The sequence below is a fragment of the Miniopterus natalensis genome, chromosome 2 (assembly GCF_054644295.1).
Source record: "Miniopterus natalensis isolate mMinNat1 chromosome 2, mMinNat1.hap1, whole genome shotgun sequence".
NCBI classification, from domain to species: domain Eukaryota; kingdom Metazoa; phylum Chordata; class Mammalia; order Chiroptera; family Miniopteridae; genus Miniopterus; species Miniopterus natalensis.
Genome location: NC_142082.1, coordinates 156,233,498 through 156,246,357, shown reverse-complemented (window position 1 = coordinate 156,246,357; position 12,860 = coordinate 156,233,498). Strand labels below are relative to the sequence as shown.

Sequence of the window (12,860 nt, the reverse complement as noted above, 5' to 3'; positions counted from 1 at the left end):
TAAAGTAAAAACTGACTACAAAAGTAAATCAGTCTGACAAATAGTCAAAAGGGTAAAAGGGTACCATTTTTTAATCAAAGAAAGCATCTTATTGTCAGTAAAATAAGTACAGAAAAGAATTTTTATATTATTTAAGAGCACGGAAAAATAGAATATTTCCCCCCAAAACTCCGTTATAAGGATTCTCAACCACGTGTAACAGAGCTTCCATTACTTAGGACAGTGGAACAGGAAGCACAACAACATAACAGGGAGAAGGAGAGGAAGGTTACTAACATTTACTGAGTGCTTACGATGTGCTCTGAAGAGACAGGGCAGCATTAGAACCAGGCACGGCAGGGTTGTTGCAATCATCAGACCGGGAATTTAAAACAACTGTGATTAATATAATACGCCGAGGGCTCTGTGGATAAAGTAGACAGCATGCAAGAACAGGTGGATAATGTAAGCAGAGATGGAAATCCTACGAAAGAACCAAAGAGAAATCCTGGAGATCAAAACACTGTGACGCAGTGAAGAATGCCTCCGGTGGGCTCCTTCCTAGACTGAACTCAGCCGAGGGAAGAATCTCTGGGCTGGGACGGCAGCAAGATGGCGCGTAGGTCACAGCTGCGCCCGCCGCCTCCCGCAACCACGTCAACGTTACAACTAAAATACAGAACCACCGGCACTCAGAGCCTCCTGAGATCTGGATGAACAGAAGCCCCACAACCAGGGAGCTGAGGAAGCACCAAGAGCAGTAGGACGAGCGGAGACACGGGCGGATGGGGGCTGAATCCCGGAGACGCGGCCGCGGGCCCACACCTGGTGCCGCCGGTTAAACCCGGGAGGGAATCTCGGTGGTGGAGGTTTCCTGGAGGAGTGAAGGGTCCCAGCCCCACAGCAGCCCCCAGCCCAGGGCTCCAGGGCTGGGAAGAGACGTCCCCACAACTCCGGGCTGTGAAACCAGCGGGGACTGTCCCTGAGGGTCTCGGAGGCTGCGGGAGCCCCAGCAACTCCCCTTAAAGGGCCCGGCACGGACTCACTCGGACGCTCCCTCTGAGCCCAGCGCCGGGCAGCAGCCTGAAAGGACCCGGGACACTCGGGGGGGAACTAACCTGCCTGAGATCCGGGCGAGAGCTGGAGGGGCGGCTTCCTCCCAGGCAGAAGGGCTGGCAGAAGCCATTGCTCCTTTGGCGAGTCCTCCCCGCACACAGCCGGCAGGCAGGCACCACGTATGAATCGCCAGCACCTGACTCACACCTTTGGCCCCGCCCCGTGATTCCCGGAGGCCCCGCCCTCCCCACCCGCAGGCTCATCCAGGCCATTTCCAGGGGCTTTTCTGTGCAAGTGGCCTCTCGAGCCTCATGCTCAGGACTTCCCTAAAATCTCTCAAACAAGCAGCAGCGGGCCCCATAGGGCTTGATAAGTGGCCCCAGGCCTGGCACTAGCGGCAGCCTGCACTGGCTCATAGCTTGGCCTCTCCTGGGCACCTCCAAGCCCAGCACAAGTAGCAGCCAACTACGGTTTGCTGTGTAGCTCATGCTGGGTGGCCCTGGGCAAGGCACTGGCACAGGCTGACTTTGCACCTCTCAGGAGGCCCCAGAGACAGTGCACCTGGTGGTCAGACTCGACCACACTGGATTACAACCCTTCCATATCCACGAGTGACACACTCAAGGGGCGCACTTGGTGAACACCAAAGCTCCACTGAAGTAAATCCTGCTCCATAGGGGTGTCTCCAGCACAGCAGCTCTCTGGCTGTAGTTGCAGCTGGTCCTCACAGCTGATTGGCCTGGGGGACAATTCCTCCCAATGACGCCAACAGCAACCAAGGCTCAACTACAACAGGACAGTGCTCACAGCCCACACAGGGGAGCACCTAGGAGGCCCAGCTCAGGTGACTGGGGAGGCTGAGCCTCTGGACCCTACAGGACACCTACTCCACAAAGCCACTCTACAAATTCCAGGAGACACAGCAGCTCTACCTGATACATAGAAACACAAACCAAGAAGCAGCCAAAATGCGGAGGCAAAGAAACATGTCACAAAGGAAAGAACAGAAGAAATCTCTAGAAGAGGAACTAAATGAAATAGATCCAAGCAAGCTAACAGATACAGAGTTCAGAATTTTGCTAATAAGGATGCTCAAGTATATTATTATGAAAACAACTGAGAAAATCAATGACATAATAAAGTACCAATTTGAAATGAAGGCTACATGAACTGAAATGAAGAATAATTTACAGGGAATCAACAGTAGAGTAGAGGACGCTGAGAATCAAATCAGCAATTTGAAACATGAGGAAACAAAAAACACCCAACCAGAAGAGCAAAAAGAAAAAATAATCCAGAAGTATGAAGATAGTATCAGGAGCCTCTGGGACAACTTAAAGTGGCCCAACATTCATATTATTGCGTGCCAGAAGGGGGAAAACAAGAGCAAGAAATTGAAAACCTATTTGTAAAAATAATTACAGAAAACTTCCCCTACCTGGAGAAAGAAATAGACTTACAAGTCCAGGAAGCACAGAGGGTCCCAAACAACGAGGAACCCAAAGAGGATCACAGCAAGACACATCATAATTAAAATGCCAAAGGTTAAAGACAAAGAGAGAATCTTCAAAGCAGCAAGAGAAAAGCAATTAGTTACCTACAAGGGAGCACCCATACGACTGTCAGCTGATTTCTCAATAGAAAGTTTGCAGGCCAGAAGGGACTGGCAAGAAATATTCAAAGTGATGAAAAACATGGAACTACAACCCAGATTACTCTACCTGGCAAAGCTATCATTTAGAACTGAAGGTCAGATAAAGAGCTTCCAAGATAAGAAAAAGCTAAAGGAGTTCATCACCACCAGAGCAGCACTACAGGAAATGTTGAAGGGTCTTCTTTAAGAAGAAGCTAATGAGCCCGGCCGGGTGTGGCTCAGCGGTTGAGCATCGACCTGGGATCCATGGGTTCGATTCCCGGTCAGGGCACATGCCTGGGTTGTGGGCTCGATCAATGACTCTCTCATCATTGATGTTTCTATCTCTCCCTCTCCCTCTCCTTTCCTCTCTCTGAAATCAATAAAGATTTTTTTTAAAAAAAGAAGCTAATGAACAAAAGAATCTGATGAACTAAATAGATCCAGAGACATTGATGCATGTAACAGATGATCGTATTTCAGAAGGAAGAGGGAAGGGGGGTGGAGGGTGGGGGAAGAGATTAACCAAAGAAGTTATATGCATATATGCATAACCCATGGACACAGTCAATAATGGGGTGAAGTCCTGGGGAAGGGGTGGGAGCGAAGTGGAGGAGGTCAATTGGGGGGGGGGGGATGGGACACCTGTAATACTTTCAACAATAAAGATTTTTAAAAAAATCTCTGAGCTGGAAGATATATCAATAGAATCCTAGAAAAAACAAAAAGCAAAGGAAGCAAAGGCTGAAACAAAAACAGAAAGGAATATTCAAGGACTACGGGACAATGCCTAAGGATAGTTCCCACACAATGGGAATACTGGAAGGAGAAAAAAGAAAGGAACAGAAGGAATATTTGAAATAATAATGACTAAGAATTCCCCCAAATGAATGTCAGAGGCCAAACCACAGATCCACGATGCTCAGAGAACACCAAGCAGGACTATAGCTAATCAAAGATAAATTTAAAAACCCCAGTGGAAGCCAAAGGGAAAAAAATCTTACCTTTAGAGGAACAAAGAATTACATCCAACTGCTCAGAAACCATGCAAGCAAGAAGAGAATGGAGAGATATTTACAGTATTGGGAGAAAGTGAGGCACAACATGATCAAGGAACAACTAGTAAGTTGCAGAGTTTAGCTTGGAACACTGACACAGATAATAATTAGAAGACTTCTAAGTTAAGAGAGGCAACACAGTACTGCAGGGTAGTGTGGACTCAAGCCAAAAGCTAGATTCAGTTCTAGATGCCTCTTACAATCAGTGTGATCCTGGGCAAGTTAGTTACCATCTCTGTGCCTCAACTTCTTTGTCTGTGAAATGGGAATAATGGTGCCTACCTCACAGGGTTACTTTGAAAATTCAGCAAGCGGCTGTTTCAAAAGCCTGGCACGGTAAGCATTATCTTGGAGCTTGTCAAATCCTGTTCTCATCTTCCCTACTATTTATTACCTGTAATTCCACATGCCACATTCATCAAGGAAGATGCCAGCTCTCGCCCGTCACTGGTGGACTCCAGCACTACCTCCCACAGCGCCCCTGCTAGTGGCAGAGCGCCAGGCTCTTGGCCCAGCACTGTGCCATGGCGGCCTCCCCGGTGGAGCGCCCGTGCAATGGCAGGCACACTGGCTGATGAATCCACTGGTGTGCACCGCCTCACAGTGCGGGGGGGCTCTTTGGAGCCGCTGGAAAGTCAGAGACCCATCTAAGTTCTCACAGGGGACTGGAAGCAAGCTGCAATGTGTATTTCTTCATATGTAAGGGAATCTCATTGGCTTGCTGTCCGGACCCAGTCAGGCCGCGTGCTGTGTGCTTCCCAGAGTCTGGAGCTGCTGCATTTCACAGCAACACGGAGGAGAGGTACCCACGGTGACACGCGCACAGGCCCGCTGAGGAATTAGAACAGAAAGCGCAAGGAGCGCAGGGCCGAGAGGGGCGGGTTCCCTTCAGTGGCTGACACCACGCAGGTGTGTCTAAGTGCGGGTTTCTTTCTTCTCTCCTAACTTGGCATCTGTTGTATTTCTTGAACCGGGGGGTTCATATCTTTCCCCAGTTCTGAAAAGCTGTCACCCGTATCCCTTTGCCTGCTGCCCCTCCCTCGTTCTCCTGGCACGCCTTTTCAATACATTGTTAGTCCTTCTTGCTCTGTCATACATATATGTTAGCTGTTCTTTCGTATTTTCCATCTCTTTATCTCTCTGCTGTATTCTGGTAAGTTTGTCCAGTCCCACCACTGACTCACTCCTCATTGATAATTCTCACTGGAGACATTTTTGTTTTTCCTTCATTAAGCTAAAGATGAGCCAAACAGGTTCCTATCACCTCTCTTTGCAGAGGAGGTTTTTCCCCCTATTACCCACAATACCTTTTTTTTTCTTTCAATATGTTTTTATTGATTTCAGAGCGAGAAAGGGAGAGGGAGGGAAAGAGAAACATCAGTGATGAGAGTCCTTGATCGGCTGCCTCCTGCACGCCCCCGACCGGGGATCGAGCCCGCAGTGCCTTTTTGAGGCTCCCAGCAATATAGGGAGTCTCCGACCCATTTGTCACCTGTGTGTAACTGAGGCTTTGCCTCTGATGGCCCTTGAAACCAAGGCTAAGCCACCAGGGGTTAACAGGTACTTTCTGGGCAACCACTGACTTCTATACTTGCCCACTTTTCTAAATTGTTTTATGACCTCCAAGATTTTCCCTTACTTCCTTTTGAACTAGGCAATGGACTGAAATGTATTAGAAATTTTTTTCTGGCATTTTTAAGTGCACCATAAAGTGGTAGCTGTTCAGGCTAGTCTGTCCGTCCCATCTGCAGAAACAGAGCGTTAAGATATTCTCATTCACCTTTGTACTTCTACTGCCCGAACAAGGAGGTGCCCAGCACACAGTTAACGATAAAGCATGTGCCCTGCATCACCGAACAGCGAAGTGCCAGCTGAGGGTAAAATTATGCGCTATCCCCCAAGTCATTTACATAAGTGAACGCAGCTCAGTGTTTTCGCTTGAATTAGACACATACAGTTAATATTTCACACTCATGTTACGTTGGCCTCCTCTAAGGTATCAAGAGGGTTTTAGGAATAAAAAGAAAATTAGCAAATGTTTTTCTCCATAGCCAAGGAAGCAGTGGTGTTATTAATTGGCAGCTATCATATTTACTTAATTTATTTCTATTTTTGGAATCAACTTGTAATTTAAATAATTTAAAATTATGGAGTAACGCTAAAGTACTTACATGTAGCACTAGTTTACTCTTTGCAATGACTTCCTCAAAGGACTCATTTGTTTCCTCTTTCCACAAGCTAATGAAAGTATTAATTTCTTGGGCTATTAAAGGGTCCGGACTCCCATCACACCCAGTGTAGTGTTGCCACTGCAGAATACAAATGTTTGCACGTTCACACTGATGAAATTTAGCCACAGGTTAATTTACTTCTTGTTCAAGTAGGAGTTCTCATACCTAGTTTTCCCAGTTTAGGCTAAAAACATATCAAGTAACCAGTTACTTGAGTTATCTTAAAATAACCAAGTTCCTCTTCAGCAAAATAAGTTATAAGCATCAATAACTCAAAAAATACATCTTTATTGTCATATTTTAATTTTTAAAACAGTATATGAGTTGGTTTTCTTTTGCTTTCCTCTCTGACCATATATAGCTCCTATATTTACAAGAGCCAATACTTGGGCTACTTTATACTTCTCAAATTATTACTAATTGTTAATCGCCATTAGCATTTTAGTATGAGCCCTTCCACTCATTTTGTAGTCTATGCAAATTCTACATTTGTAATCATATTGGACTTACAATTCTTTTGCTTAAAATTATACCATAATCATCTTTTGTCATATTATTACAGTTTTCCTTTTTTTCCTGATATTCGTCTATATTGTTTCTAAAGTTAGTTATGCTGTTATGGGCAACACCGGATTGTCTTAAAACCAAAGTTTTTATATTTTAATTTAGGATAATTTCCTCAGTAAAGATTCCAAAGATTAAATCAAAGGATATAAATGTTTCAAGGATCTTATTATTGACAAATAGTTTTCTGCAAAATTATATGAATTTACTTTGCTACAAGCAATCTGTCAGATTAGATATTTTTTATGGACAATTTAAAGTTTCTTGGGACTAAAAGGGATATTGGACTATAACTCCCTCTTGTGATACAAAAGTAGTAGCTCAAAAAAAAAGTCAGTCTTACCTGAGAAAGCAATCTCTTCTCTCGTTTCAGTTTCTCTGCTTCGGTAAAACACCCCTCTAACAAATCAAGTTCTTCAAGTTCTTCAGTTTTCCTTTCTAGATCCTGTTGCATGAAGACACAGTGATTTACTCTTTAATTTCAGCTTCGTGTTTCACAAGTAGCATCGAAAATTCACTTGGCAAACTATTTAGTTTCAGAATGAATATTAAAATTAGCTTGAATATAACTAATATTTCTAAAAGATTCCATCTGAAACAGTGGTTTGCAAAGTGTGGTTTACAGACTCCTGGTGTATACCAAGGCACTTTTGGGATCTGTGAGGTCAAATATATTTTCACAATAATACTAAGACTTTATTTGCCTTTTTTACAGTGTACACATTTGCACTGATGGTGCAAGAGAGTGTAAAACTGTGGGCGACTTAGTGTAAATCAAGGCACAAACTGTACTAATGGTCATATTCTTCGGGGTGGAGGAGTAGTAAATAGCCAGTTTCACATAAGAATGACTTGATGAAGTAAAAATTACTAATTTTATTACATGTGAACCTTTAAGTATGTGTGTTTTTAATATTTTGTGTGACAAAATGGGAAGTATGCAAAAAGCATGTCTGCTGCATATCTATGGACAATACTGTCTTTTAAAATAAACACTTGTGCAATTATTTGAGCATTTTGGAACATATTCTCTCACAAATGAATGGAGCATGTCACTTCCAGGAGACAATTTAAAGTATCTGTTGCCAATGATAAAATTTAAGCCTTCAAGTAAATTTCAAATTTTAGAAAATTTGTATCTACCACTGTAAGCTTGAGCGTTTCATTATGTAAATACACACTATGTTAGTGTGTATTTACTTATTTTTATTAATGTTCATTTTTAACAATGCCTAAGCCTATTAATATAATGTTTTTAAATTTCTCAGTTTTCTTTTCTACTATGGCAAATATTGATAGCCATAACCCACATAAACAAAAGCTCCTTGGGGATCTTTAATTTTTAAGAGTAATGAGAGTTTTCCTCCCTGAGATTAAAATATTTCAGAACTACTGATCTGAAAAATTCTGGTGAAAAAGAGAAGTGAAACTAAAAAAGAAGAGGTAGAATTTGAATTCTTTTTTTTTTCTTTTGGTCCCTGTTTATCTATAGAACAGGTTGGGAATTATAACTTAATGTTTACAAACACAGGCTCAGATGCAAGGGTACTTATGTTTAGGTCCTGGCTCTGACCTAGCTTGATTTCTCCACTCCTCAGTTTCCTTATCTGTGAAATGTGGATAATGTCATTGATTTTATGGTAGGATTAAAGCCAGTTAAAGAGTTAAGCCAGTTCATACAGGCCTAAACGTTACTGGTAGCTTCTGGAGGAGAAAGGTATTAAACGGCCCAACAGACCTGGTAGCCATAAGGTCTGTCTTCACTAATAATATCATTAACATTTATTTACCTTTGCTTCAAGTTGTTGCCATTTTTCATTCTCAATTCGTTTCAGTTCAAGTCTTTCCAGTTCTTCTTTTTCATATTTCACACGGGCTTCCTCTAAAGAACCAAACAAAATTTTTTTTCTCAGTGAGATAATCAATCTATTTTTAAGCCCTTAAAGTTACTTCAAACATTTGCAAGATGTACTGATAGTGATATATTTTATACAAGTCACAACCTTTATTATGTGATAGAAATAAGACAAGGGCTAGGTTTCTTCCCAAAAAAGTAGCATGACTAAATTTTCTAGGCAAAAAAACATAGGCCCATAGTGATACTTCTCTTCTCTAAAATGTTTATAATGATCCAAAAATGATTTTAGCCAATTAAAAAAAAATAACAGATCTATCATGGGTAATTAGGAGAGGTAACATCTTCAGAAGATTTCCATAATCTCCTGATATCTGCATCATCAAAACAATAACCTCAGTCTTCTCTTGCTTTCAATATCAAAAGGAAAATACGATACATATGTTAAAGAATATAAGCTTAACCCAATATAATAAAACATTGCCCAAGATTTAGATCCTGATGTTCTATTCTTATCATGAGTCACCTAAAAAGGATTTATATGATTATACATAAATAATTAGCATAGATCCTAAAGATAGACTTTTTTAAAACCTAAATCTTAATCCACAGATGTTCTTAGTGTTAAAAGCTAAAAACCTCTTGAAATATTCAGATTTTTTAAATGATTTTGGGTATTTTTAAATAACCAATGTTTTTACCAATTTTAATTGACATTTTTAACAAATGAAAATCCTCTTTAAGTTTGGCAAATAAATATTAAACTATAAGAATCTAGGCAGCTGTGTGTATTTCTTGCTAGTGTATATTTCCCATACTTAATGAATTTGAGTTTCAGAATTCTCACTGTACAATCAGCACCAATGACCCTATTTCATCAGTAAATATAAACAAGTACGGTTGCAGAATTAACAAATAAAAATAAAGGATGCTCAGTTGAATTTTAATTTCAGATAATGAACTCGTTTTTTGGTTTAAGTATGCCCCAAACCTTGCATAGGGCAAATTACACCAAGTTACCCATTGCTTGTCTGTACTGTATTTTATCTGGCAACTCTCCTTCATTATATACCTGAAAGTGATTTGTGTGTGCTATCAACTTTCTGGGTACCATTTAAATTGTAGGTATCTATTATAAAAAATTAAAGAATTTTCAAAATTCTTTTAAAATATATTGACTGGATTACAGAAATATCAACCTATGGCTGGTATGACCTACATATGAAAATAGCATCACTGTGTATTTTGTACCTTCCTCTTTTTGCCGCCTCTCTTCCTCCTCTTGTAGCAGCTTCAGTCGTTCAGCTTTGGTGATTTTCTTCTTATTGCCAGACTTAACGGAGGACACAACATTTTAACAAAAGGCTATTAACATACACCCAAATAACTTAAAAACACACATAACTCAAATAATAATTATGAAAAACATTGTTGCTTCCATGAATCCAGTCTTTCACTCATTCAAATAAGACTGCCTATTATGTGCCAAGCCTTGACTCAGTGCCTTAAGGACAAAGTATGGAAACAAGTAAGAAAAATAAGCATATAAATTATTCAACAGCAAGAGTAATAGTGACAAGTATGTACAATTTAAGTAACTCTCTCATTCCTTGTTTTCCCATCTCTAAACTGGTGCTAAATAGAACCTCATTTCACTGTTGTAAGGATTTAAAAAATATATATGTAAAAACAGTTTTAATAGTGCAACATGTCTATAAAAATTAAAGACATTTTTATGACTAACAGATATACAGAAAATTACTTTGCAAGTGTGAAGGAAGGAGAGATTATTTTCAAGAGCTGGGACCAAGTAAAATTTTATAGAGTAGACAGTATTTAAGTTTGTGCCCCCAAATATTTAACATTCAGATATGAGGGGAAGATATCTCAAAAAGAGGGAAGATATGGAATTTGGAGGGCATTGGAGAAGCCAACATGTTCAGTGGACTCTGGGAAGATCCAAGAAGAGATGATATGGAAATGAGGATGGAAAAGACAATTGGAGCTTATGCTATAGAATTCAGACATTATCCTAAAAGGAATGGAAACTCCCTAAAAGTTTTTGAGAAGAGCTATGACTATTAAGAATATAATTCTGAAAACTAACCTACTATTAGGGAAAAATGATTATAAAAAGGATATCATTTTAGTTACTATTAACAATAGTTAACTAAAGTCATGACCAGAAATGCAGAAAGGAAAATAGATCCAATAAATATTTTATAAACTAAGTTATTTGATAATGATTAAATTAGAGGTAAGGAAAGGGAGGAGTGAGAGAAGAGTTTAAAAAAGAAGAATGGTAGTCCAGAACAAATAAGTTTGTAAGAGAAACTGCTTAAAGGAATTTAAGTATAATTAGTACGAAGTACTGGTGGTGCATCCAAGAAATGCTGCAGGCATTAAAATTAGAAGACTGAGTTTTAGCAAAGAGATCAGGGCTATGGAGTACAGATCGGAGAACTACCATGGTGATAACCACCCTCCCCCTCCATTTTCCCTAAGGAAGAGTATATGAAGAAAAGACCATCATCTAAATTTAGGAATCAAGAGTGATTGATCCTTGGGATATTCACTCTTGGATGACCATCTTCAATTTTTGGCTCACTTACCGCAGGATGGCCCATTGGAATCTCCTATCCATTAGCCCTACCACTTCTTCACTGTTCACCCACGGCCCTCACACCAGCTCTTCCTACTTACCCAGCTTAGGTTTCATAGTTCATCACCATAACACTAACATGTATCTCCACCTTCCCTAGGTTCCTCTCCTCTGAGAAGCTCAGCTGGCCAATTCCTACTTCTACTTAGATTGAACTCTCCGTTTATTCCGTTTATTCTTTGCTGGCAACATGAGCAGCTGATCCTTGCCAGAGACAAAGAATGGGTTCAAATTTATAAGTGCAAATTTTAAATAGGCTCTAAGCACCATCCAGTCTCCTTACTACTATTTCATCATCCTCGCTCTTCAAAGCCCTCAAATCCTTGGCTCTTTCCTACTCTCAGCCGTTGACCTCACCTCTTATATTACTAGAAACTTGGAGAACAAAACAGTCTCCTTACACAGCGAATCTTAGAAACTACCTGTACCTTTGTCTGCCTTCCTTCCCATTACAGTGGGTGAACGGTAGGCACTTCCCTCCATCTAGGCCTGAAGCTGCCACTTTTACACTGGATCACGTCCCTGATTGCCTATTTAAGACTTGACTCCTGGAACACCTTTAGTCATTCATGAATTTCTCCCTTCCTAGGCTTCACAGCCCTCTCCACCGTTGGCTCCGATTCTGGTACTCTTTATATCAGACCACCTCTAAGCGGTTGTCCGCTGCTTTCACCTCCCCATTTTCTGCATGGTCCAATCAGGCTTTCCTTTTTATTGCTCCATTAAACCTCTCTATCAAGGGCCCTTAAAGATGGCCATGTTTCCAACGCCAGCGGCCAATTTTCAGCCTTCATTCTACTCATCTGTTACTATCTTACAGTGTTTTCTTCCTCCTTGAAATGTTTCCTTCCTTTGGCCTTTAGGTCAGTACTGATTTTGCTGCTTCTCTCACATTTCCCTCCTTCTCAGACTTCTTTTCTGGCTTCTCTTCCTCAGTGTAGCTGACCCGTAACTTTCAGAACTGTCTGTTCAGACGTTCCCTAAAAGAGTTTTTAAAAGCTACGTACCCCTTCGCATGTTTTTAAGTTGGCATTGAAAACGTTTCACCACAAGTTTAAATAGCTGCAAATGTTTCCAACATATGACATAAAACTTTTACCTTGCTCTTTTAAATATGTCGATCACTACTTAAAATACATCCAATGGAATCTGCATATCATGGTGATTTAATGGCCAATATTATTAATATTTTAAAAATGTGAACGAGTTTTTCTTTAATAAAAATTTTAACCCTTTATCTTCTTGGATGGTTATTTCCGTTCTACTTCCGCCACGGAATCTTAGCCTAATGTAATATACTTGGAGATGTTCGCTGATCCTCCTACCATAAGTATCTATTACAAAAATGGGCATGAAAATTTTAAAATTTTATTTCCTTGTCTCTAAGCTGCCAAGTAATAAATATCTTACTCTGGACTGAGTTAATCTTATAATTTTTTTATACAATTAAACAAAGCAACATATTGTATTACAAATTTTAGTAATTAACATGAGAAGTAAAATTTTACTAGCTATACATCTCTTGATGAGATGGTTGAGTGTTTTCTTTTCCTGAAACAAGGATTCAGACAAATTTAATTTTAATTTTCATGAATATAAGAAATTAGAAATCTGGTTTATATTTAAAGTCTAGAGATGGGGATAGGTTTCTTACAGCTATATCATTAGTTCTTTGAATTCTTTCCACATCACATACCAAAAATTAAATTGATTTACCAAAATAATTACCCCTAGATATAATCACTAAAGTTTGTGATGAGATGATTTTCCTGTTTTCCTTTAAAGTTTCATTACATATGTATATATTTCTAAACAATATGGT

At 40.1% G+C, this 12,860-nt stretch overlaps 1 protein-coding gene across 1 annotated transcript in view; it reads right to left on the bottom strand.

Annotated features, from left to right (window-relative positions):
- Nucleotides 1–12,860, bottom strand: part of DNAI7 (dynein axonemal intermediate chain 7) — a 52,439-nt gene that overhangs the window by 29,062 nt on the left and 10,517 nt on the right. Inside the window, exons 2-5 of the mRNA XM_087814755.1 lie at nt 9,628–9,709; nt 8,312–8,403; nt 6,865–6,966; nt 5,898–6,035 (exon numbers count right to left, since the gene is read on the bottom strand). Coding sequence (XP_087670881.1) covers nt 5,898–6,035; nt 6,865–6,966; nt 8,312–8,403; nt 9,628–9,709 — 414 coding nt within the window. The remainder of the gene's footprint in view (nt 1–5,897; nt 6,036–6,864; nt 6,967–8,311; nt 8,404–9,627; nt 9,710–12,860) is intronic.